Source organism: Aulonocara sp. 'chitande type north' Nkhata Bay, linkage group LG4, assembly GCF_057382095.1.
Source record: "Aulonocara sp. 'chitande type north' Nkhata Bay isolate Kocher_YH1m ecotype deep benthic linkage group LG4, A_spYH_male_GT1.1, whole genome shotgun sequence".
NCBI classification, from domain to species: domain Eukaryota; kingdom Metazoa; phylum Chordata; class Actinopteri; order Cichliformes; family Cichlidae; genus Aulonocara; species Aulonocara sp. 'chitande type north' Nkhata Bay.
In genome coordinates, this window is record NC_141347.1 from 3388274 (window position 1) to 3413807 (window position 25534).

A 25534-nucleotide genomic window follows, 5' to 3' on the forward strand; every position below is an offset into this window, starting at 1 on the left:
TAAGCACACCATCAACACGGAAAATAAATTATCAATAATCCATTTTAATAGCAGAAGTCTGTATGCCAACTTCAACAATATAAAGGAATATCTAAATGAGTTGACAAATCCATTTGGAATTATTGCCATTTCTGAAACATGGATCAATGCGGAGAAAGGAACGGACTTTGGACTGGAGGGATATGAAGTGAATTTTGTAAATAGAAGGAACAAGAGTGGAGGGGGAGTAGCTGTGTATGTGGATAAAAACCTAAACTACAAGGTGGTAGAAAGTATGACAACTGTAATTGATAATTTACTAGAATGTATAACAATTGAAATTTATAAGGAAAAAGAAAAAAATGTAATAATTAGCTGTATATATAGAACACCTGGCTCTAGTATTCAAGTATTTAATGACTTCATAAAGGAAATGTTCTCTAAAACAAATCAAAAAGTTATGTTTATCTGTGGTGATTTTAATATTGACCTGTTGAATCCAAAAAAGCATAAAATGACCGACGAATTCCTAAACACTATGTACAGTTTGAGTTTACATCCTAAAATAACCAGGCCTAGCAGAATTACACCACATTGTGCCACCTTACTTGACAATATTTTCACTAACAATATGGAAAACAACATTGTGAGCGGAATATTAATTAATGACATCAGTGATCACCTACCAGTTTTTGCAGTTTATGACACTAATTATAAGAAAAACCAGCATGAAGAACAACTGAGATACAGACGTGTAAGGACGGAAGAAACGATGACTGCATTTAAGAACGATCTATTAAATCAGGACTGGGACAAGGTGTACAAAGAAGCTGATATTGATATTGCATATGGCATATCTTTAAGAATATTCATGGAGTTGTACGATAAAAACTGTCCAACAATAAAATACAACAGAAAGCACAAATATTCAGATAGACCATGGATCACTAAGGGTTTACAAAATGCATGTAAAAAGAAAAATACACTCTATAGGGAATTCCTAAAACAAAGAACAAAAGATGCTGAAAATAAATATAAAAAATACAAAAATAAGTTGACCAATATTATACGTGTGTGTAGAAAGGAGTATTATAGTAAAATATTGAACAACAATAAACATAATATGAAAGGAATATGGGATGTTTTAAACGGTATCATTAAAAATAATTCTGGACAACAAAGTTATCCACAATACTTTATCGATAATGGCAATATTATGGAAAACACTGCTGATAAGGTCAACAGCTTTAATCATTATTTTGTAAATATTGGACCAAAACTGGCAGAACAAATTCCTGAGTCACTGCCATCAGTAGACTGTAGTGAAAACCTGATTGATAGGAACCCTAACTCAATGTTCCTCACATCAGTGGAGGAAAAAGAAATAATTGACATTGTACACATGTGTAAATATAAAACATCCACTGATTGTAATGATATTGACATGAAAATCGTCAAGAAGGTCATTGAAGGAATTGTAGGACCTCTAACATATATTTGCAACTTATCATTTCAGACGGGAAAAGTGCCAAACAAAATGAAAATAGCTAAAGTTGTGCCGCTGTATAAAACCGGGGATAGACGCCACTTCACAAATTACAGGCCTGTTTCTTTACTACCACAATTCTCCAAAATCCTAGAAAACCTGTTTAATAAACGATTAGACAAATTCTTAGATAAATATAAATTACTCTGACAGTCAATATGGATTCAGATCAAAAAGATCAACATCTCTGGCATTAATCGGATCAATTGAGGAGATTACGAATGCTATAGATCAGAAACAGTATGCAGCTGGAGTATTTCTGGATCTCAAGAAAGCATTCGACACAATCAATCATGACATATTAATTAATAAACTGGAACGGTATGGGATTAGGGGGGTTGTACTGCAATGGGTGAAAAATTATTTAAGTGACCGGAAACAATTTGTGAAGCTGGGTGTCCATTCCTCATCATGCTTGGACATTGCTTGTGGTGTTCCACAAGGCTCTGTACTGGGTCCAAAATTATTTATTATTTATATAAATGATATTTGTAAGGCATCTGATATATTAAAATTAGTATTATTTGCAGATGACACAAATATTTTTTGTTCTGGGGGGAATCTAAAGGAGCTGCTGGATACAATTACTTCAGAAATGTGCAAAATTAAAAAATGGTTTAACAGGAACAAACTATCGCTAAATCTAAGTAAAACTAAAATTATCTTATTTGGGAATTCCCTTAGAAATGCACAAGTGCAGATTCATGTAGATGGTGTGGAAATTGAAAGAGTACTTGAACATAAGTTTCTTGGTGTGATTATAGATGATAAATTAAACTGGAAGTCTCATATAAATCATATACATAACAAAATTTCAAGACGTGTCTCAATCTTGAGTAAAGTAAAACACATTCTGGACCACAAATCACTCCACATTCTCTATTGTTCCCTGATTGCACCGTATTTGAATTACTGTGCAGAGGTTTGGGGCAATACTTACAAATGTTCGCTATCATCAATCTTTATATTACAAAAAAGGGCCATAAGGATAATCCATAAAACTGGTTACAGAGATCATACAAATCCACTATTCTTAAAATCAAAAATTCTAAAATTCACAGATCTGGTTCATTTTCTCACAGCACAAATTATATATAAAGCAATAAATAACCTGCTTCCTGACAATATTCTAAAAATGTTTTCTAAAAGGGAACGGGGATACAATTTGAGGGGGGAATTAAATTTAAAACATCCTCGTATCCGTACAACATTAAAAAGTTTTTGCATCTCCGTGTGTGGAGTGAAGCTGTGGAACAGACTAAGTAAAGATATGAAGCAATGTCCAAGCATGGCGCAGTTTAAAAAGCGGTTTAAGGATATGGTTTTTACAGGGTACAGGGAAAAGGTAGAGATTTGATAGGATGTTCTTGTCTAATATTTTCATGTGTGTACGCATGCACGGGTTTGTTGGTATGGGTATATATGTATGTGTATATGTATGTATGTATGTATGTATGTATATGTATATGTGTGTATATGTATGTGTATATATATATATATATATATATATATATATATATATGTATATATATGTGTGTGTATGTATGTGTGTATGTATGTATATGTGTATATGTATGTGTATATATATATGTGTATATATATATATACACATAATTGTAGGTTGTGTATCCTTCAGGTGTTAATGGGGTTATTGAAAATGTGTATATGTGCGTATGTGTGTATATACGTAGGTATGGATAGATAGAAACATATATGTGTATATATTAAAAAAAAAAAATTACACATAGCATATAATGTAATTACAAGGAGGTATTTCTGTAGTCTATTGATACTAGATAGTGGAAAAGGGGTGGGATTAAATAAGCTTATGCTTCTTCCTGCTCCTTTTTGAACATGGACGTTATTTGGAGTTGTGGTTGCTCGTTTTCCTTTTGTTTGCTTTGTTCATTTGTCTCTTTTAATTCTATTTTTTTTTTTTATACTTTTTCAACATGTTCAAAATAAAGATTCAATCAATCAATCAATCAAAATATTGAGATTAGTTTAAGCCTGTCGGTGAAACACATGTTCCAAATCAGACACGTCCATTATCACATCCAAACTCCAAATTGGTAAACTTGTATTTTTATTGCACATAAAGCAAAATCTTTATTTTTTTTAATAATGAGACATGAGCTGACTAAACCATCTTGTTTGGGGCCTTTAATAGAAACGATATTGTAGTCAGTCAGTGTATACATCATTACAGCTTCCAACAAACTGCATTCTGATAGTTAAAATAAATCCATAATACATTACAGCAGGCGCTGGTTTGTGGAAGCCGCCATGTTGCCCGGTCATTTGAATACAAGCTGAACTGATTGTCCTTAATCATGTTTTATGTGTGTGGCTAAAGAGCAGAATCAGTACAACAAAGGCAGAGAAGAGGACTTAAAGGCATTCACGTGTCGAGGAGGCGAATAATTTGTGCACCATCAGACTCAAGATGTGAAGGGTCATAACCGGTGTTGGGCAAGTTACTTTGAAAAGGTAGTTAATTATAGTTACTTCTTGAAAGAAGTTACTGAGTTACGAGATTCTAAAAGTAATTAATTACTAGGAAAAGTAACCATTTAAAGCGTTACTTTAAAGAATCTCTCTCTCGCCGTCACTCCTGAAACTTGCCCCTCTTCCTAAACAACTAAATGTCAGGATGTTTTTGTTTTGTTTCTTTTTTGCTCATAAGCAGAGAGTGCTTGTTAGCGTTGTCCTTCGATGTTAAACGTGACGAAACTATTGAGGAAAAACAGACGTGTATATTGTTTATCATGACTCTGGTTTTACGTGGCCGATCAACACAATTAAAACACTGGTATATATCACCTTGTTGCTTTGTCATCTTAAAGTGGTCATGTGATTGTTTAACCCCTGAGCTCCAGGTGTTGTACCAAAAAGTGATCATCTGTCAGAAAGTGATTGCCGTCTGCGCGCAGCTGCTTAAAGCTGTAGCGCCCAGATTACTTACAGCTACTTCCGTGCAGCTGATATAAGCTGCGGTAAGCTGAACACAGCTTCAACCGTCTGTTTGTTAAAAAATAGTAATGCGACCGCATTTTCTTGTTAGTAACGGTAACGGCCTTGTAACGATAGGAATAATAATTAGATTACTCGTTACTGAAAAAAGTAACGCCATTATTCCCATCACTCGTCATAACTACTATGTTTTATCATCCAGCAGTAACCGGCATCTGGATAAAATGTCAGCCTCTTCCTGAGCAAAGTCAGGGCTCTAATGCACAGAAATGTGCATAAACATCCTTATTTATTTCTTATATTGTACTTAATGTCAACAGATTAGACATGCGATCCTTCTGGACAGCTGACCACAAGCCAGAGTTGTTTGTCCTACAGCGGACGATCCATAGCTGAATGCAAATTAAGAGTGTGAGCTGATCTCCACCATTCAATCATACAATCATTCTGTTGCTGCTATTTGCTATTTATTATGTTTCTTTGTCTTTCTTTCGTGCAACATTTTGTTCTGTGCAATATTTCGGCAGATGTGCAATTTCCATCCCTCAACATATCCTTAACGACCACAGCCATTCTGCCCTTATTTATTATTTATTATATTTCATTATGATGCCTGGAACACACCCCATGCTTCCTGTAACCCAACATCGTGTATATACTGTACATAGTGTTCTTACTTTTCTTACTTGTATATTATTTTCTTTACTTTTGCATCTTTGTGGTCTTGCTACCTAATTTCATTGTGCAAGCAACAGTACGATGTCTAAGTCTAAATCCATAGCTATGACTTTCCACATGAACCAGGAGATGGTGAAAACAGAACTCAGCTGACTGCACTGTGTGATCTGCTGATATCTAGATTTTACACACTGTTCCTTTAAATGTCAGGGCGTGGCTCGTTTGATAAATGCAACCTTTTTGCACCCGTGTATGTTACTCGGACCACATCACACACTCTTTAATGTGAAACACTGACTATACCTTAAAGTCACATATAGATTGTTGGATTCAGCACGGCCACATGTTTCCAGCAGAGCCTGTTTGGTGCTTCTGGGGCAATCAGAAGCACAGTGTATGTTTACAGCGGTCCCTCGTTTATTGCGGTTACGTTCCAAAAATAACTCGCGACAGGTGAAATCCGTGAAGTAGCCAGCTTTTTATTTATTTTTTTACAATTATTATCGATGTTTTACGGCTGTAAAACTCCTCACTACACACTTTATACACTTTCCAGAGACAGGCGTGAACATTTTCACACTTTTCTCTCTTGTTGAAACTCTCAAAAAGAAAGAATGAATGCATTTAAAAAAGATTTATTGAAGGAAAACTGGGGTGAAGTATATCAGGAACAGGACGTTAATAGTGCTTATAATAAATTCCTTAGAATATTTACATTACTGTACAATACCAACTGTCCAATAAAGCAATATAGTAGGAAACAGAAATATATGGACTGTCCATGGATAACAAAAGGTCTGCAAAATGCATGTATAAAGAAAAATGCTCTATACAGAGAGTTCTTAAGAACGAGAACTAAAGATGCTGAAATCAGATACAAAAGATATAAAAATAGGTTAACTAATATACTTAGATTTAGTAAAAAGGAATACTATAAGAAGCAATTAGATATAAATAGAAATAATAATAAAAGATTATGGGAAATCCTGAACAGTGTTATAAAATGTGGGACTGGACAAAAGAACTATCCCAAGTATTTCATTTGTAATGACCATGAAGAATACAATATGGATGTTGTGGCAAATAGTCTCAATGAATTCTTTGTAACTGCTGGACCAAATTTAGCAAGAACAATCACTCATCCTGGGAAAGCACAGGAAAAACCCGATACACTGATTGACAGAAATCCATATTCTATGTTTCTCACAGCCGTTGATGAAAATGAAGTTCTTGAAATTGTCAAAAAATGTAAAAATCACAAATCTTTGGATTGTAATGATATTGATATGATAGTGGTTAAAAGAGTCATTGAGGCTATTATAAAACCATTTACATACATCTGTAATTTATCATTTCAAACTGGTCGATTTCCAGACAGAATGAAAATAGCAAAAGTTATACCTCTATACAAATCTGGGAACAAACACCATTTCACAAACTACAGGCCTGTCTCTTTACTACCTCAATTCTCAAAAGTTCTTGAAAAACTGTTTAAAAACAGACTGGAAAAATTTATAGATAAACATAAACTACTCACTGAGAGTCAGTACGGATTCAGATCAAGCAGATCAACATCATCGGCACTATTAGATTCAATAGAATACATCACAAATTCCATAGACAAAAAGCAATATGTGGCTGGGTTATTCATAGACTTGACAAAGGCATTTGACACTATAGATCATGATATATTAATAAGAAAACTGGAACGTTATGGTGTCAGAGGGGTAGTTTTAGATTGGGTCCGGAGTTATTTAAGTGACAGAAAGCAGTTTGTGAAAATAAATGGTGGTTGCTCCTTATGTATGGACATTGCTTGTGGTGTACCCCAAGGGTCAGTTTTGGGTCCAAAATTCTTCAACTTGTACATTAACGACATCTGTAAAGTGTCCAAAGTATTAAAAGTGGTTCTCTTTGCTGACGATACAAACATTTTTTGCTCTGGTGATGATCTGCAGAATTTATTGGGGGATATGACTAATGAAATAAGTAAAGTGAAGTTCTGGCTTGATAAAAACAAATTATCATTAAATTTGAATAAATCTAAACTTATGTTATTTGGAAATAGTAGTTTAAATACAAATGCAAAGATTCAAATAAATGGTGTTGATATTGAAAGAGTCAGTGAAAATAAATTTCTGGGGGTAATAATAGATGAAAAACTTAACTGGAGAGCTCACGTAAGATATATTCATTCCAAAGTATCACGAAGCATTGCAGTACTAAACAAGGCAAAACAGGTATTCGACAGAACATCACTTCATATTCTCTACTGTTCACTGGTTTCACCATACTTAAGCTATTGTGCAGAGGTCTGGGGCAATAACTATAAAACCACATTACATTCACTTTTTACTCTTCAAAAGAAAGCAATTCGAATCATCCACAATGCAGGTTATAGGGAACATACAAACTCACTATTTTTGCAGTCTGAAATATTGAAAATTGACGATATAGTGAAATTCCAAACAGCACAAATTCTATTCAAAGCAAAAAACAAAGAACTGCCAGGTAATATTCAGAGTATGTTTTTTTTGAAAGAAGGAAGTTATAATTTAAGGGGTTTTTGTAACTTCAAAACAATGAAGGTACGTACTACAAGAAAAGGCTTTTGTGTTTCTGTTCAAGGAGTGAAACTATGGAACAAACTGAATATGGAATTAAAGCAATGTCCAAACATAAAACTGTTCAAAAAGAGTTATAAAAATATGATCTTCTCGATCTATAAAGAAAAGGAAAATATTTAAATTAAGTGAATGTCTCTATTTAAAAACAAACAAACAAAAAATTCATGATGTGATATTATAGTATATAGTATATCAGAAATCTGTTCACTATTTTTATTACAAATTATATCAGTAAGGAAGCTGACTAAATATTCACTGATAATTTATGGGACAGGGGTGGGATTAAATAAGTGTTTACTTCTTCCCACTCCCTTTCAACATGTAAATTAATCAGAATGTTTTTTTGTATGTAATTTGTATAGTATATTTTTTTTTCTCTCATTTCTTTTCTAAATGTACTTGTATATTGTTCACATGTTGAAATAAATTACCAATCAATCAATCAATCAATCAATCAATCAATCAAATTTCAAACCTTCGTAGAAAAAGAAGTCCAGTATTATAGAATGAAACCAAAGATCAAACCTTGTTTTCAGGTCCAGAACATCGTAATAGAGCAGCTGTGAGAGAATTCAACATTAATGAATCAATGGTACAGAAGTAGAGGAAGCAAGAAGAATGAGTTGAGTAAAGTTTGACTTATCTGACTGTTTTGTTTTGCTTAATTATAATCTGAAAAATATGGTAATTGCTACCTTCCTTTAGTCCAACTTTTTGTGCGATGGCATCTTCCCCTCCCTTTTGGGTGCTACCGCAGGTGCCTTTGACGGTGCAAAACATTTCATCGACATTGTTGTGTTTGTTGGGGAGAAAACAAACATACAGGCTGTGCGATATGACCAAAATCTCATATCCCGATAAAAGACATTTATCGTAAATTCTGTAAATTCTGTGAATCTCAGGCAGCTCGACTTGCGTGAAGTGTTTTCATCTGGGCGTCGTGTACCTGGAGTCCAGTGTTTTCCCCGCAGCATGAAGTATTTATTACGTGCTGCGGGGAAAAGCCTGTTCTAAGGTTTCTTTTTTTTAGCACCTGACGGCTCTTTTCAGCTTCTCATCTGTAAACACTCTGCATACAATTACACGTGATTCAGGTTATTTTGAAAAATCTCAAAAGAATCTTCAGCTTTATTGTGAAAGGTCTATGTGCATAATAAGCAAGCAAACCGTCGTTGTTGCTAACAACAACGCATAAAAGCAGTCGCTGGTCCGTCCGCAGTGTGGTTATATTAAATATAAGAGAAAGAACAGAGTACTTTGAGAAATGAATTCTATAGTGACCATCAAAACGATGAAAAACATATTGCCGTAAACAGTTTATCTTGCGACACCATGAAATAAACGATAGTGTAAAATGAAACGATAGACGTTTTCATATCGTCATCGGATATATATCGATATATCGAACAGCCCTGGTACAGCACTTCAGAGTCACACTGCTAGCCATCGAAGATTTATGTAAATTTGACCAGCTGAACGCATTCTGTACTGACCGGAGACACGGAGGAGATTGATTGACAATGGTCTACAGCCAATCAGGACGCAGAACACAATGCGCTGTTTTTTTGTTTTTTTTTTAATTGCACACAAAATAAATCTGCGAAACAGCGAGGCCACGAAAGGTGAACCGCGTTACAGCGAGGGACCACTGTACATTCATTACACATTCACATGTTTGAAATTGTAATCATGTATTTGGAGTGCTACCTATATTTCCTCAGACACATAGAAGAACATCCAGACAACAGTGTCACAGCATTTCCTCTTGCACAGAGCACAGCAGAGAGCCGTCCATTAAGCAGAAGGAAAAAGGCCTCAAAACAGAGCTGCTGTGAGTCTCTGGTTATCACAGTCACATGAGCAGAAATGTTGCTGGGACAAATCAGAGTTATTAAAGAGTAGGGGTTTATAAATTCTAAGAAATGCATTTATCGTTGAGGTGAACAGATGTCATATGCACAGTTAAGCAGGTTACCTCCTCTAACAGGAAAAAATATCAGCCGGATATCAAACAGAGCTGCCAGCTCTTTACACCATGGACTCACCCAGACCACCACCAAAGACGACACAGGTGTGATTTTGTATATAAATAAAGACAACTGTCATAAACAGCATAAAGATGGTCAGAAATTAACACACAGGTCTCCAAAAAAACAAAACAAACCTGCTTATTGCCATGCAGAGCTCCTCGCCACTCTGAGCCAGAAAAAACCCCCGATTAACTTTCAAAAGTTGCACGTGCCATGTACCTACCCAGCTGTATGAATAATGTATGCATGTTGGCGTGTGTGTGTGTGTTTACATGCATGCCTCGTACGAGCGCACGTGTGTGCGTCTGTGTGGGGATAAGCGCAGTGAAGAGAGCTGGATTAGGAGCAGTGAGGGCAGATGGAGCCGCAGAAAGCAGAGGACAGTTTGGGACGCCTCAGTATGCGACATCAACAGGGGATTGTCGCTTTGTGTTGTTTTTGCGCATGCGCACGTGTGATTCTCAGAGTATCATTGGGCACGCACGTGTTCCTGTGAGTGCTGCCTCATGCCCTGACCCCTCCCCTCTGTGCTGTCTGAGTCACGGCGTGTTCTTGATACAAGTGCGCACACACACACACACACACACACACACGGCTTCGCATAGCCTGGAGTCGGGGAGCTGAAATAGAATTTGGTGTGTGTATGTGTACCAATTTGTTTGTGTGTATGTCTCAAAATTAACCGCAGTGCAAAGCCTTTGAATGTTTCAGCAGGCAGTTAGCTTTTATCAGAGCAATTCAATTAATGTCTGCAAAGCAGAATTGCAACTGAGTGATTGGATGTGTGTTTGAAGAAGTTTGCATGCAGAATTTTGTGTGATTACAAGAATTTCTGTGCTTTTCTTTTTACTTCTGTGCTTAGAATAACCTCGTATGTTTGTAATGCAGAACTGAGATCAGTGCTTTCATATCGCTCTCAGCTAGTTGGATGGGGGGGGTGGATTGGCATTTCATAGATACTGACTCCACTATCAGAAGTAAATTCTTTTAAACTCCTCGAGCCCACTTCAGTTCAGCTTTCATCATTTATGAGTAAAAGTTGAAAATAAGAATAGAAGGCAGTGATTTAAGATGTCCGGGACGCTGAGATATCGTAACACATGCAATATCCGTGCATATTGGAACAGGAATTGCAGTGAAGGCAGGTTCCAAATTTTTTGACCCTTTGCAGTCATTTCCCTGAAGTTTTTCACTTTAGTTTATTGTTGCCTATAAGTCAAAGTGGCAGTGGAGCCTTTGAATAGCTGAGACACGTGGAAGTCTTTGGAATGCAGAGATAATAAAATAGTTTTGTTTGGTCTTTTTTTCCACACACAACTCATCAGAAAACAATGTGGTAATTGAGAATTTGTAAGCAGAAAAAACTAATGGCAATGATGGCGGAAAAATTAGCTCCAGTGTATGAAATGAGTTGGTTGACACTGACTGGAGATGACTCAGTGTTACACTTCCCCCACTTGAAATGCCTTTGAAACGTCAGCACAAAGGATGAATGACTGCATTAAAACCATGCTTCGTTTAGAGGTGTTTAAAGGCTCAACCTTTGCCAGGTTTGCCACCTCCAAAGTCTCTGAGATTCAAAGACAGTTATATTTCAGAGTGGTACCTGCATCTGTTTTAAACAGTCTTTGGTGTATTAGACCCAGAGCAGAACATATTAAAACAGAGTGCATTAAATATTTTACCTGTACTGATACATCCCAAGAGTCTCATTGAGTTACTGGCAAAACATTTTTGTCCACCTGTGGTTCCCACCATGATGTTCCTGTTTGTCTAAAATGTAAAAAGGTGGATTTCTACATATGATATTTAATTGGTGTCAGTATTTTTGCTGTAGTTTATCATGGCTGAATGCAGGCACATCGTCACAACACACTGTTTTGAAGAGGATCATTTCTGCTGAGAGGAGCTCAGATCCTTCAGATTTTTCAGCTCCAAAGACATAGCACAGTTCTCTGGGTGCTATTGCTAGGAAAGAGCACTGATGGTGGCATTTGCTCTGTGCTCTTGCGATTGCTATTGGCAGTCAGACTTAAAGAACATTTCTGTGCAGCTTGTTTTGGACATGAAAGACTGCACTAGATTTAGCTTTTCTACTCTTTTATGTGTGTATCTTTTTAGTCAGTGGAATCTCTGGTTTCACATTTCTCCTTTAAAAAAATGCTCTTTTCCTGTTTTATTCATTGATGAGTATTTTTTTTATCCTGACGTTTATATCAAACTGCATGGCTCTTTACAGCTTCCTTCATATTTTAGTAAAAGATTGAGCTTTTTGTAATTTTGTAGTGCATGTGCGCACAGCTGTTTAAAATAGTTGTTCTTACACTAAAATAAATGAGTTTAAAACAAGCAACAGAATCAACCATTGAATTCTAGGATAGATTGGGCCACGAAGGATACACCCGACCCATCCTTCAAATCTAGGGAGAAGGAGGACGCATTTGGAGGAGTCTTCAAACGTGGACAGCCTTCGTCGCGTCGCTGTCATGTAATCGGCCTATCAATGTGGCCTCCGAAGAATGCGGCCCCTGAATTTGGACACAGCTACGATACCGAAGATTGCTGCTTCTTCTTCTTTGGCGTTTAACGGCAGCTGGCATCCTTGTAGATGCATTTCTGCCATCTTCTGTTTCAGTCCGTTATTACACTCTTAAATCCTACTACCTATTCCTGCGTCTTTCTGGTTCTTACAAAGCTTCAAACAACTCGTCAACTATTAAATTAGTCGTCAACAATTTTGCTAGTAATCGTGACTAGTCATGGCAGCCCTACCTGTAATTTAATTTTAGCACGAAGGTTATCTATCATATGACATCCTGTGTCAAAATCAAGTATTAAAAGCTACTGTGCAGTTTGGTTTTTAGGTACTTGTGCTGTTTGTCATCTCTTTTGGCCTCACATGCCTGCAGCGTCACTGTGAAGAACAGAAGACAGATCAACAGCCTGTAGGGCAAACATAAAGAGAGATGTCGCAGCAGTGACACCCATATGACCTCCCTCTTAACATCAGTAAGACTTAGCAGGTGGTGCCGGATTACGAGCATTCCTATATTGACAGAGGCAGAAAGAGAAAATTAGCGCTTTGAAGTTCCAGGGTGTTAACAATACTTAGAACATGTTATAAGATCTGCACTCAGGAACTGAAGACACAGCTGTGAATTTGTTATCTGAGTCAGCTCAGCAAGCTTTACTCAGACCTTGAGCATTTCAGTCCACTCTACAACTGGAGAACATTCACTCGCTGTCTTCTACAACAGAGTCGCTTCTCTTAACCTCCACGCTTCAGCATTTGTCTTTAGGGAACGTTCCACCAGAGCCGCAGAAGACAGTATTCAACTGTTGCCACAGGATTATTGGTCCACATCTTGAGTAGAGTGAAATTCACATGTTAAAAAAACAACAGAAAAAACAGTTGCATGCTGTTCTTTAAACATTGACCTTGAACTCTCAAGTCTTCACCATTTATATCAAATATACAGATTAAAGGAGAAACCACCATGAAAAGGTCTCAGTGACGGATTGGGCCACAGCTTTGGTATTGATTCTTCAGATCTCTGGGATACAGTTCCCCCAGGAGAGCTTAAATAAGCTATTTCCTTATGGATTGTTTTGAAGGTGATTGAGATTGACCAGTGCAATCTATTCAGATCAATCTGCTGCCCATCACCTACCTTCCTGTCTACTGTAGATTTAAATTGATAGATTCTGTAAAAATTTCCATAAACAACAACACAATATCTGACCGTTCCACTGCTATTTATTGAAAAATCATGACTGTAAACACTTGGACATTGAAGTTCTGATAGTTGGTCCTATTTCTTTCAGAAACACATGCACCCTGGTGTTTCATTGTTGAGGTTCTTGAGGTTATTCTAAAAGGGGATGGTTTCGTCTACACCAAATCTGTCTATTATTACTCTGGCAAACAACCGTCTTTGTCTCTTCTATTTAGAGCACATTATTCCAGATGGCCTTGCCTTTGTTTTTCACATTCATCTGCTTTCGTTTTCCTTTTGGACAGCAAAGGATTTGTCCCAGTGTGCTTCCAGTGTTTTAGTTTTGCTGCCTCTTTTTTATTGTTGAAATGCTTTGATACCAACAGTTTTGAAGAGTTCCTCTGAGTTACTTGGATGGAATTTTGGATTTGATGGTATGTTTGGTATAAGAATAGTTTTATGGCAGGCGTATCTAGCGACAGCTTTGGCACTGTAATCTGCCAGGAGCAGCAGCTCCACCCAACCCAAGCCGTAGGTGTAGCCTTCTCTGTCAGTAAACTCTACATGTATAAAGTCTAATTTACATTATGGAGCCCTACTCTTAACTCACATAAATGTAATACTGTCTGTGAAGCTGGGTTTAAGAAACAAATGTTTAAACTTTAAGTTTTAAGAACATGTTTAACGCTTTCTTGTGCCAGTACAGAACATTACGTCATCGGTTGGTTGGCTGGTTGCGACTTATAGACTTACATTAGTTTACGTTAGCTAACTAGTGACAGAACTGATAACACTGTGAAAAGTAATTGACCAAAGTATGAGAAAACGAATTATGAGTCCAGTCCAGTTTATTGTTCAGATGAACACCAAGGTATCTGTAGCTGTCCACAGCCTCGATGTCCATCCTTGGATGTTCAGTGGTTGCAGTGGAGGATGCTTGTGCCTGCGGAAGTCTACCACCAACTCCTTTTACTAGTGTTGATCTGGAGGTAGTTCAGCTGGCACCACTCCACAAAGTCTAAGGTCAGATCTCTGTACTCCTTGTTGTGTCCATCAGTGATGAGGCCGACTATTGCAGAGTCGTCAGAGAACTTCTGCAGGAAGCACTGGGTGGAGTTGTGGGAGAAGTCTGCAGTGTAGATGGTGAAGAGGAACGCAGCTAGAACCGTTCCCTGTGGGGCCCCCGTACTGCAGACGACCCTGTCCAACACACAGCCCTGAGTTCTCACATACTGTGGTCGATCGGTGAGGTAGTCCAAAATCCAGGTTGTGAGGTGATGGTCCACTCCAGAGTTCTCCAGCTTGTCCTTCAGGACCGTGGGAAGAATGGTGTTGAAGGCACTGGAGAAATCAAAGAACATGATTCTCACAGTGCTCCAGCGGTCTCCAGGTGAGCGAGGGAACGATGTAGGAGGTGAATGACGGCATCATCCGCTCCAATGCCAGGCTGGTAAGCAAACTGAAGTGGGTCCAACAATGAGCTCACCAGGTGCCGAAGCTGAGCCAGGACCAGCCGCTCCAGGGTCTTCATCAGGTGGGATGTCAGAGCCACCGGCCTGTAGCTGTTGAGGTCCTTGGAGCGTGAGGTCTTTGGCACTGGTACAACATAGGAGGTTTTTACAGAGCTGTGGGACTCTTCCCAACCTCAGGCTCAGGTTGAAGAGGTGCTCCATCACCCCACACAGTTGGTCTGCGCAGGACCTGACGACCCTCGAGCTGATGCCATCATGATCATGGCTAAGCTGGAAACCTGGACCCTCCGTGACTACATGAAGTACCTTCTGAAGGTCTACTAGAAGGTGTGAATGGGGCATTATGGGCAATCCCTACTTGCTACCATCACGAAACCAACCAGCTGATCTACACCACAGCAGCAGTGATCACTGAGATGAGGCTACAAGCTGAACAGCAACAAGGAGAGTAGACTTTTTATCTCAAGATTCAGTTATGCTTCCTTATTTTATACAAGTAAATATGTAGTCCTTAGTGTGGCAGTTTTCAGTCCTCTAGGAAATAATTAGGAAGGACACCAGCACTGCAACATGAGTACCCAGCACTGATAGTGACATAACACTGCCTCTATCTGTGTGTGTTTTTTGTGTAACCACCAGAGGAAAGCAACTGTATGACCCTTCCACAGTCACAGAGGTCAGACCTCTGCATCATTTTTTTAATGCTGCAGAGACGATGACACTTACGGAACCATGAAGGCTTTTTAAAAAGTTATCAGTGTGGGCAGATGCATACTGTAGCAACACATTCCTGCGTCAGGCGGGTTACCTAGTGTGTCTAACAGCAGAGTCAGACATAAAACTGAACAACTGCTCTGTCAACAGTAAACTAAATGTACAAGTATCACCACAGTTTTCTATAAAAACCTTTTCAATGCTGTTTCCAGCTCTTCAAGTCAGCGACGCAGCTGACGGATAGCTGACGCTGTGGAATTTACCTTGAGGTGTTGCTAAAACTGTCAGTGGTTTGTTGGAGCCTAACAAAAAGGGTGACATTGTCAGTAAAAAGAAAGACGTTAGCAGAGGTGGGGAACTAAAGGAGAGGAATGACAGACAAAAAGACACGATGCAAGATAGACAGACATAAATGAAAATATTCTATTCAATAAAAGTTACATTTTATGCATCATTTGAATGCAGAATCATTGAAGAACTGTTTTTAAGAGAGAAAGAAAGATGAACAGTAAAGTGGGGAGCAAATATAACGCTACCTGAACTGAAGTGACTTTTGCAATTCTTAATGGACATTTCTTCCTCACCTTGTAAAGAAACGCATGGGAGTTTTTGCTGTTGTGTACATCAAGGACTTCTCTGTGTAGTACAGTGTACCCTCTGTGCCAGCACTGATGTCCTCGTATCCACTCTTGCCACTCTAGTTATAAATGTTTAATAGGTTAGTATTTTTTCCTCTCAAGCAAATCCATTTGATGCATAAATTGCATTAACTACTTAATTTCATTGGTAGTTTTGTGGCTCTGCAGCATTCCCTCCTTTCTGTTGGTGGTTATTTTATTAAAAAGAGCATGTATTATGTGTACCGCCTTGTTGTTTTTGGATGCTGTTTTATTGTTCAGGGTAACACAAAGTGCAGATTGTCTGGTGGGAATGGGTTAGTGATGATTGGATCTTCTTAAACTGAAAAAGATGAATTAATTGCATTATTAGATTTTGCAAACTGAATAAGCAAATATTCTGTTTGCTCACCAGGAGGAAGAAGGTGATGTCCTTTCATTTCAGTGTGCCACATCAGGACTACAATTATGTTGCCGTTGTTTCTCCCTCTTTTTAACAAGTCTTAAGCTTCGTGAAACAGTTTGTTTTTTCACCTCATCAGCTGTCCTAAGGGCTAACATTTTTGGATATAACCCGTGTTGATTGGTGTATTTATTTTATCAGGATTTAGTTTTAACTCTCTTCCTAGCAAATGTCATAATTCTAAGACTTTTCTAAGAATTTCGTCATGAGGAGTTAATCTTAGTACAAGGACGCTTTGTGAATACAAGCCGTGGTTGTATTAGTCTGTTTAACAGTCCATCAGTCTATTTACAGCCACAGTCATTCAATGAAAAAACAAGATTTGGAGACTGCGGCATGACTGAGATTACTGCCAGCATTTACAAGGAACCTGACATTTTGTTGCCTGTTTTTAAAAAAACAAAAAACAAAAAGAGACCATACTGTAGTTACAGATGCATCTATAGGCTGCATGTGTGCAAGGCAAAAACACACATATGCTTGTTAGGCAACATACAAATAAAATACTAGAATTTCATTCATGCAAGTGAGAGAACATTTCCTCATGTTCTTTCTCAAATTTGCTCCAGAAACCAGCAACATGACAGACGTGATGGAAACGTGTAGTTCAGAGGAACTTCTTGTACCTAACGTACAGTATTCGAAAAGCTGGAAATTAGCTATAACACTAACTAAACTAGGGTATGCACCTGCTGTTTAGCAGTGTAAAATTCAACATTATAAAAACTCTATTAGCCAGTGCAGTTTTTGTCTCCATTGGCTTCATGTTTCAGGCCACAGGTTTCTGCTTGTCTCATACCCAGAATCACCGTTTACTTTATAGTAAATCAAGAAAACACAATTAGTTCCACTTGGAGTTGGACATCTCCCTCTTAATTTTAGTGATGTGGTTTTATAGATCTACAAGTCAGTCGACCGCTTTTACCCTGATCTCTCATACTTCTCTCCAACTATTGGGTGAATTGCCATGAAAATTTGGCATTTACATTCTCCGGAATAGTAAGTCTTATCACTTTGAGGTTGACATTTCCCTGACATTTTCCTTTGGTGAAACCAGCAAGCTTGAAATGTCTTGAAAAATAATAGCTTAAAGCAGACCATAATACATTTGATTGAAGACACACATGATCCCCTCAGGATAAATGTTATCACTCTGGTAGTCCCCGACTCCCCAACTTATCTGGACCTATCATTACTTCAGCATTCTCGTTTGCCAAACACTGATTTGTTTTGTTTAATGGTAATTACCTAGTTTTGCCACACTAAAATGTCAAAGCAAGCTGTTGTGCGCATTATCAAAATGTTGACATCAGTTCATATAAAAACTTCTTGCTTAGTTGCTTTTTTTTTTTTAAGTTTAACTGCTGCTGTCAATAAAAGGCACCAGAGCTGATCAGTCGTAGATGTGTCTAATATGTTTAGCCTTTACTGCGGACGACATGCTAGGAGTGCACATTTTGCACTCTCATATAAAAACAGGTCCTGTGATTTATTGCCACAATAGCTAACATAAATGGAAACATGTGGAAGCCAAAAGAAAAGTCATCTTTATCATTATTTTTATTTAAATTAGCGGGAACTCTCCTAGGCAGCTTTCTTTAAGTACTCTTCAGGAAAAGTTCAACAGGCTTCTAGAAAGGCATCCAAAGCTCTTCTCTGGATGTTGGCCACCTTTGTGGTCCTTTCTCCACACTGCTTGAATAATGTTGTGCTCCAGGCTCTATGGAGGGCAAAAAAACACACGCACTGGAGCACTATCCAGGTGTGCTTTTACTGCATTGAAAGTGTGTTTGGGATCATTGTTGTGGTGAAAAATGAAGCTGTTGCCAATCAGATGGGCTCCAGATGGTACTGCATGGTGGTTCGGAATCTGATGGTACATTTTTATGTTCATAATTCAAAGAAGAAGAAGAAAAAAACGGAACAACAAATAAAGACATGTCATTATTATGTAAGCAGTTTGCGTTTTTAAGAATGACAGAGTCGTGGATATTGGTTAAAGTGGGACGTACAGTAACCTGTGGAGTCAGAAGGTCCTGTATGAACGTGCAAGATATTAAATGACAATATTTTATTTTGAAACAGAATATTCATTTAAATAAAAGTTTGACAAATAAATTTGCATGCTGTCAGTTATAGTTCTGCATCTCTAAAGTCAAAGCAATCCATCAGTTGGAAAGGCAAAGTCAGTTTATAAGTCATTCCCTTTCATGGTCGGCCTTTAATGTTAAAGCTGCTGGAAGTGAAACTGGGAAAACAGCAAGAAGAAATAATGAGCAAATGAAAGCGTTACTTATGTATTTATGGCTTGTTGTGGAGCTTGTTGTTTGGCTCTTCTGCCTCAGATGAACCCTGCTTGGGATCATTCAGCTACACCCTCCCAGGTAAATTTGAATCAGCTACAACTTATGATTTCACAAGGAGCAAAAAGAGATCACAGACAAGGCTAATTCAATTGATGAGATATCTAGCATCTCTGTGTCCTCATAAGACTTCGCTTGGCTCTACTAGGGAGACTGCATCAGACTGCTGTTATGTAATCAAGTTAGCATTAAAGCTTAAGTGAGTTTGGATCCAGAGAGGCAACAGTTTTTTTTTTTCCTCTTGGGGAACGAAATAAAAAGGGCAAAGTAGAAGGATGCTAGCAAAGAGGTCATGCACCAGAAAAGTGACAGGAGTCAAATGTAAAAATATCAGCAGGAACGACAGGTGACAGAGCCGGAGAGGGAGAAGAGGGAAAGTCGCGCTGAAGAAACACGTAACGTGAGTAATAAAGCAAGGACAGGAAGAGACAGAGAGAGGTTGTACAAGGTAAATCTGGGCATGACGAGTTGTGTTGTGATGACAGAGAGCATGACACTTAGGGGGGAGGAACTACACCATGCCGTGCAGACATGGAGGGAGGGAGGGAGGGAGGGGAGGCTGGACGAGAGCAACTAGAAAGAAGGGAGAGCAAGAGGGAGGCAGGCTGGTGGAGGGAAATAAACAGAGTGGCCGTTCCTCCCAGCAGCCAGTCTGAGGCACACAGCTACTAGTGAAGTCTGTTTCAGTTGATTGCAGCAACTCAAGCTCAGTTCTTTTGCATTTGTCTGGGATCAACTCGTTGCTGAGTTCAGTGGGAGGCTTCTAGTCGGGGATTTGAGGTCTGCAAACACAGCTTGTGTTCATGTGAACCAGGCTGAGTGGGACACGTGCAGTAACTTCCTGGGAGGCTGGATCAGCAGACGGTGCTGCTGGGCTGCATCATCTCCTGCTGATATTCCTTCAAAAGGAGCAACATGCATATCTTACAGTCGTACTGCATCAACAGGTTGGTGTGATTGCGGGAATGCATTTCTCTGCGATTGCGTGTATGTCTGTTGGAAGTGGGTGTGTGCTCTGCTGGCATCTGTGCCCCCTGTCACATGCTCATAACAGATTAAGTATGAGATGTCTGTGTGTGTTGAGTCCTGTTTATGGTCTTCGCTATCTGTAAACCAGTTTATTAGTCACAAATTCATAACAGTAGTCCAGAAATTTGATTTCCAAGGGATGATTGCATTAATTTACTTTCATCTGATGAAATGTCTGAAATCTGAAAGGATGTTAGTGATTCTGTAAGCCTTGCTAGTTTAACAATAAATCTGTTGTGAGTGCATGTACCACATCCAGATCATTCAACTGATGCCCCAGGTCAGAGCTCTAGACCAGCTCCTGTGTCTGTCTTTGCAACCACATAATTGTTTCCATTTTCACAAAATGTATGTTATATTTTAACAGAAATGCACTTTGGATAGTTTCTATTTATTTCTTTGTCAAAGGGAATCTCATTAAGGCAAAGGTTCTATTTAAAGCTGCCGTAGCATGGATGCCAAGTAGCTTGTTACAAGAGTAGTAACATTAACAAATCAGCCTAAGACTGCTTGTTCAACTAACTCACAAAGTTATCAATTAATTAATTAGGTAGTTATAGTGTTTAAAATCTAACGAAGATGGTAATGGTTTAAACAAGCTCATTAAGGGTGTCACAAGAACCGATCATTACAATCCGTTTTGAGACCAAAAGCCAGGGCAGAAAATCCTCAGAACTCCAGGGGACATCTATAAGAAAGTTGTGTACACCCACACACAGTGAAAACTACTGTCATTGGAAGATGGGCTAGTCCAACTGTCGCAGTATCTCTGTCCCAACTCATTGATAAGAATGGCAGTCAAAGTTGGGTATGGTGATATTTGATATGCAAAAGACAATATGCAAAAATGCTGCCCTGCTTTTCAGAGCAATTAAGGCTCATTTTCAATTCAGTGACGCACCTGCAAGAGATCCATTGTAAGGACTCAAGCTGACTGAGTTTCAGCTCAACATGTAAAATGATCTGTGCATTTCTTTTTATCCTAAAATTATCCAAAAATGCGTGTTACCGGTTTGTCTGGCAACAAAATAAATGTTCCCATTTCAAAGTAACATCCTGCTACCATCCTGTCAGGCATTCAAACAAACTCATTAACGGGTTTATGTTTAAGGACACATTGGTTTGGTATGAAAGTAGATATTAAGAATGATTTTGGTACACAAATCAAACGCAAAGATTTGTGCTCTGATAATTGTCATATATGACTGATTGTTTGCTCTAGCAGTCGCCTTTTGCATAGATTTGCAGCTTACTGAGATTCACAACATATCAGGTTTTTCTCATTGATAAATGGCAGACACCACAACAACTTGCTAAAAAATATATGTATAAATACAAAACTGTAATTGTTCACCCTTCTTCTCTATAACCACCATGGAGACCACTGAGGGCTGGACGTCTTCAGCCTGTTCTGTTCTGCTGCCCCCATAGCGGTCAGGAATAAATGGTTGCAGCTTTATGATTGCAGTTTTCAAAAGACGTAAACTTCCTCTCCCCTGTGGATTGTCATTTTTTTTTTAAGTTGGATTTGGATTTCAAGTAGCGCTAAATCATTCTCTGGAAATTTTTCCAAACCTCACTAACTTGCACATTTGAGTTATTCCTTCACATTGTAGAAAATGTATACAAGAGCTGTCAACACTGACATAAACTCCAGTTCAGTTTACATTGATCAGCTACCAGAGCAGGCAGTTTCCCACCATGTTACTGCCTCACCATGTGCACTGCTTTAAAGATAATATGTTTCATGGACCGTGAAGAGCAGCAAGAACTGAAAAAGAGACGTCAGAGGATTTTTTTTCTTTTCTTTTTTTTAGGTTGGAAGAGCAAAGTGGATTTGACAGCCAGTGAGCAGGGGGAAGGAGGGACGACAGTGGTGTTACCTAATAGTGTTGATGGAAGTTGAGGGAGGAGAAGAGGAAAGAGGTGGGGCGGAGGGAAAGACAGAAATCACTGGGAAGATCGAGGGAATATAGCAGTAGCTGTGAGCCGACAAAGTGACAGTGGTTTGGAGAGAGAGCTTTTAAAGAGACAGAGAAAATGGGAATGCGAGGGGTGTGGAGCAAACAGCCAAACATGTGGATAGATGGGGGGGAAGGGAGGGGGGGATGGAGAGAGTGTGGTAATCCAAATCTGCTGCAAATAACAGAATTTGTCATGTGAGCGTGATAAAGGAGAAGGATACAAAATTATAGAAAGCGACAGAAGGTGGGGATGAATGGTGCATGTGCAGTCTTTAAGTGGAGAGGATAGAGTGGAGTGGCCTTCATTTCCATGCATGGGAAGCATTGGTATGATTCAGTTTTGAATCCGTGACCAGAGTTTGTCAGTAATCCCCCAAAAGTTAAACTTTGTTGCCTATCAGTTCATTTGTCCATCCAGCCATTCATAGTATGCTAACATGTGCAGAATGCTTGCAGTACAAACTGACATTAGAGCCCGCCATAAATGACGCGACAACACTCGGTAATTTGTAAACTATCCTGTTCTTATTCTATCGTTTTATTTGTTTGTTTTTAAACCAGTCATTACCGTGTATGGTCAAGTGTTTGATCTGTGCCATTATCGACTAACACTACTCAAGCTAGCTTGGGTAGCATAGTTCGTCAAGTAAGGTTAAACAAGGTAAGAATTTTGCCTAGCAACAAAAAGGAAATGGGCTCAAACCAAAGTCTATTTGCAGAACAAACTCAATAGTGCAGCGAAATAACAAGATTCAAATATACCAGCCTGTTTCTGCTGTAACCATAGACGAGGCTGAAGTGGCGTTTGAAGAGACTGTGCTGTATTTGTTTACCATGCATATTGTGGTGGTTTGGATTGCTAATTAGCACCACGCTCAACCATGACTTTAGCAAATTTATCACAGGAACTCATTTTGGGACCACGTGTTGAACATATTTCAAAACAAGCAAGACAAGGAGACACTGAGATCTTGAAAGATCTTAGAAATTAAAAAGATTTTCTTCTTTTTTATTACTTAGTTTTTAATAAAGGTTTTACGTATTTTAACAGAAAAGGAAAACAACAAACAACCAAAAACAACAATAACAAAACAAGCAGTCGACTGAAAAGCACAGCTTTTTCCCACAAAGCAATTCTGGCAGTGAGAACATGACTTTATATCCATGAATTGACAGCACATATACAGATGTAAGAGCAGCCTCGGAGAGGCATGCAAGAGTTTATATAGATGTGGGTAGGCACAAACAGGAGAAAGGAAGAAAAAAAATTCTAATTTCGGATATATTTCAACCACTTGTCCCATCTCGTGGTATAAATATTAGCTTGCAGCCTTAACAAAAAGGTAAGTTTTTCCATTTTATGAATCTCCTCAACAACGCTCAACCAGTCGACCAGAACAGGGGGGTCAGTACATTCGGCAAGTACAAAAGGACATCATCAGCTATTTTGTGTTCTCTTGAATTAACTACGACCCCATGAATACTATTATTTTCTCTTATTGCCTGTGCTAAAGGTTCAATGTAAAGAGCGAAAAGAGTCTGAGACAAGTGACAACCTTGACGAGTAGATCTTTAGAAATTAAAAACATTTTCATAGCAAACTAACAGCTCTTATATAATGTCAAGTGTCAGACTGGTTACCCAGCAAACCAAATGTAAAATGTAAGTCTGTGCTATGACTGCAGACCAACATATTTATGGAGAGGATTCCTTTAAATATCTAAAATGCAGCATAGTTTCCACGTTTCTCTACCAGTTTTTCTAGCAGTGTTATCTTATGTCTTTTTTAATGTAGTTAATTACCAAAAAAAACAAAACAGAAACTGTCTTTGCATTATCTGACTTGGAAAAAGAAATCTTATTAATGATCTTTTTCCTGAAGCTGCTATAATGTTATCTTTTTTTAATCACTTATGTCTTTTTTCCCTTCCACCCTCTTCTCCTCCACCCTCCCAGATGGCCAGATGTGCCGAAAAGGAAGAGAAAGAACAGCCAGTGCTCAGTGAAGAGCATGTCCGGTAACTAACTTCATTATCTCTGCCTCACTCGTGTTGTTTGTGTCACCCCCCACATGGAAGTGAACACAATTCAAAGCATATTTCCTCTAAGACGATGTCTTTTGATGTACTGCTGGATTCGGCCAGTGATTGGTTTAAATCCGTGACTCGGCAGCTCCCCTGGGTTTTCAGTGGTGTCCTTATTGTCAGGAATATGATTATTCCTCGTCACCATTGTATAGTTTCCCTCAGAGGCCTTGTTGAACACAAATCAGCTAACCAAGGGGGATTGGTTAGGCAGGTCTATGAATGTTCAGGACTAATCTTTAATGGATTATATCAGAAAAGAAATAGATGTATGCAATAATCATTATTCATGTTATGGATAAATAAACAGAATCAGCATTTATTTCTACCTGTAAACTTTGTATTTTGTTCATGATTTTTTTTTTTCCTGATTTAATATGCTAGCCTCAGATACCGTCGAGCCAAATTAATCGGGGCAAATGTAGTGTTTTCCATAGTGGTAGCTTGTGGTGTAGGGGTGCTTAATTACAAATCTGGATTATGAATTGTATGTATTGAAATTGCAAAATCACAACAGTCTTTGAACCTAGACATGTCTTTAATTGGGCTCTTCCTGCGCACTAAAACTGGAACGTTCACATTTAATACAAGGTGGGCCTTAATGCTGGAACCAGTGCATTTCAAAAGATCCAACTTTTACTTGATGGCTAAAGGTTTGGGCCACACTTTTCACAGTAGTTGCGTGTGGTTTCAGACAAATTAACATTTTCCACAGAATCCGTAGTTGAGTGTGCTAGTCTGCTAACGACCAAAACAGTCACAAGGAATTTTTGGATGCATCACTGTCAGGAAATACACTTTTTCCCGAGATCCCAATGGTTGCCAGTCACCAATTAGTTGGTAGGTCTTGTACAAGATAACTGTTACATCACGACCAAAGCTATGTTGCAAATCCCGTCTGTGATGAAGATGCAAAGACTTCTTGTAAACCACTTGACTCAGGAACAGCATTGTTCGTTCACTTTTATATGTTTATTATACATTATCGCATGAAATTATACAGAATCAGAATGGATCTACTTTTTTTCCTTCTTCGCTTCAGTAGTACAAGAGGATTGACTGAAGAAGTATGCTCCCTGTGGAGCAGACTTTACTTTTGTGATTTCCAGCAGCGTCTGTACATGTGGGTTATTGTTTGCACCTGTGCTTTGGGTGGTTGGTGGTCCTTGTGCAACTACATGACAGCTTAGAGGTTAGAATTCTTATGTACGTTACATATATTCATATTGTGTGACTTCAGAGGATCAAAGAGTTCAAGGAAACTTCTGAAGAGAAATAA

The 25534-nt window shown here is 38.5% G+C and overlaps 1 protein-coding gene across 7 annotated transcripts in view; it reads left to right on the forward strand.

Annotated features, from left to right (window-relative positions):
• Positions 1-25534, forward strand: part of LOC147331753 (thyroid hormone receptor alpha) — a 117929-nt gene that overhangs the window by 67573 nt on the left and 24822 nt on the right. For 5 of the 7 annotated variants that reach the window (XM_086287964.1, XM_086287965.1, XM_086287962.1 and 2 more), the window contains one exon: positions 24128-24189. In XM_086287964.1, coding sequence (XP_086144090.1) covers positions 24128-24189 — 62 coding nt within the window. Of the gene's footprint in view, positions 1-19797; positions 20126-24127; positions 24190-25534 lie in introns of those variants that run through there. The other 2 variants (XM_086287966.1, XM_086287967.1) reach the window with 1 other exon arrangement.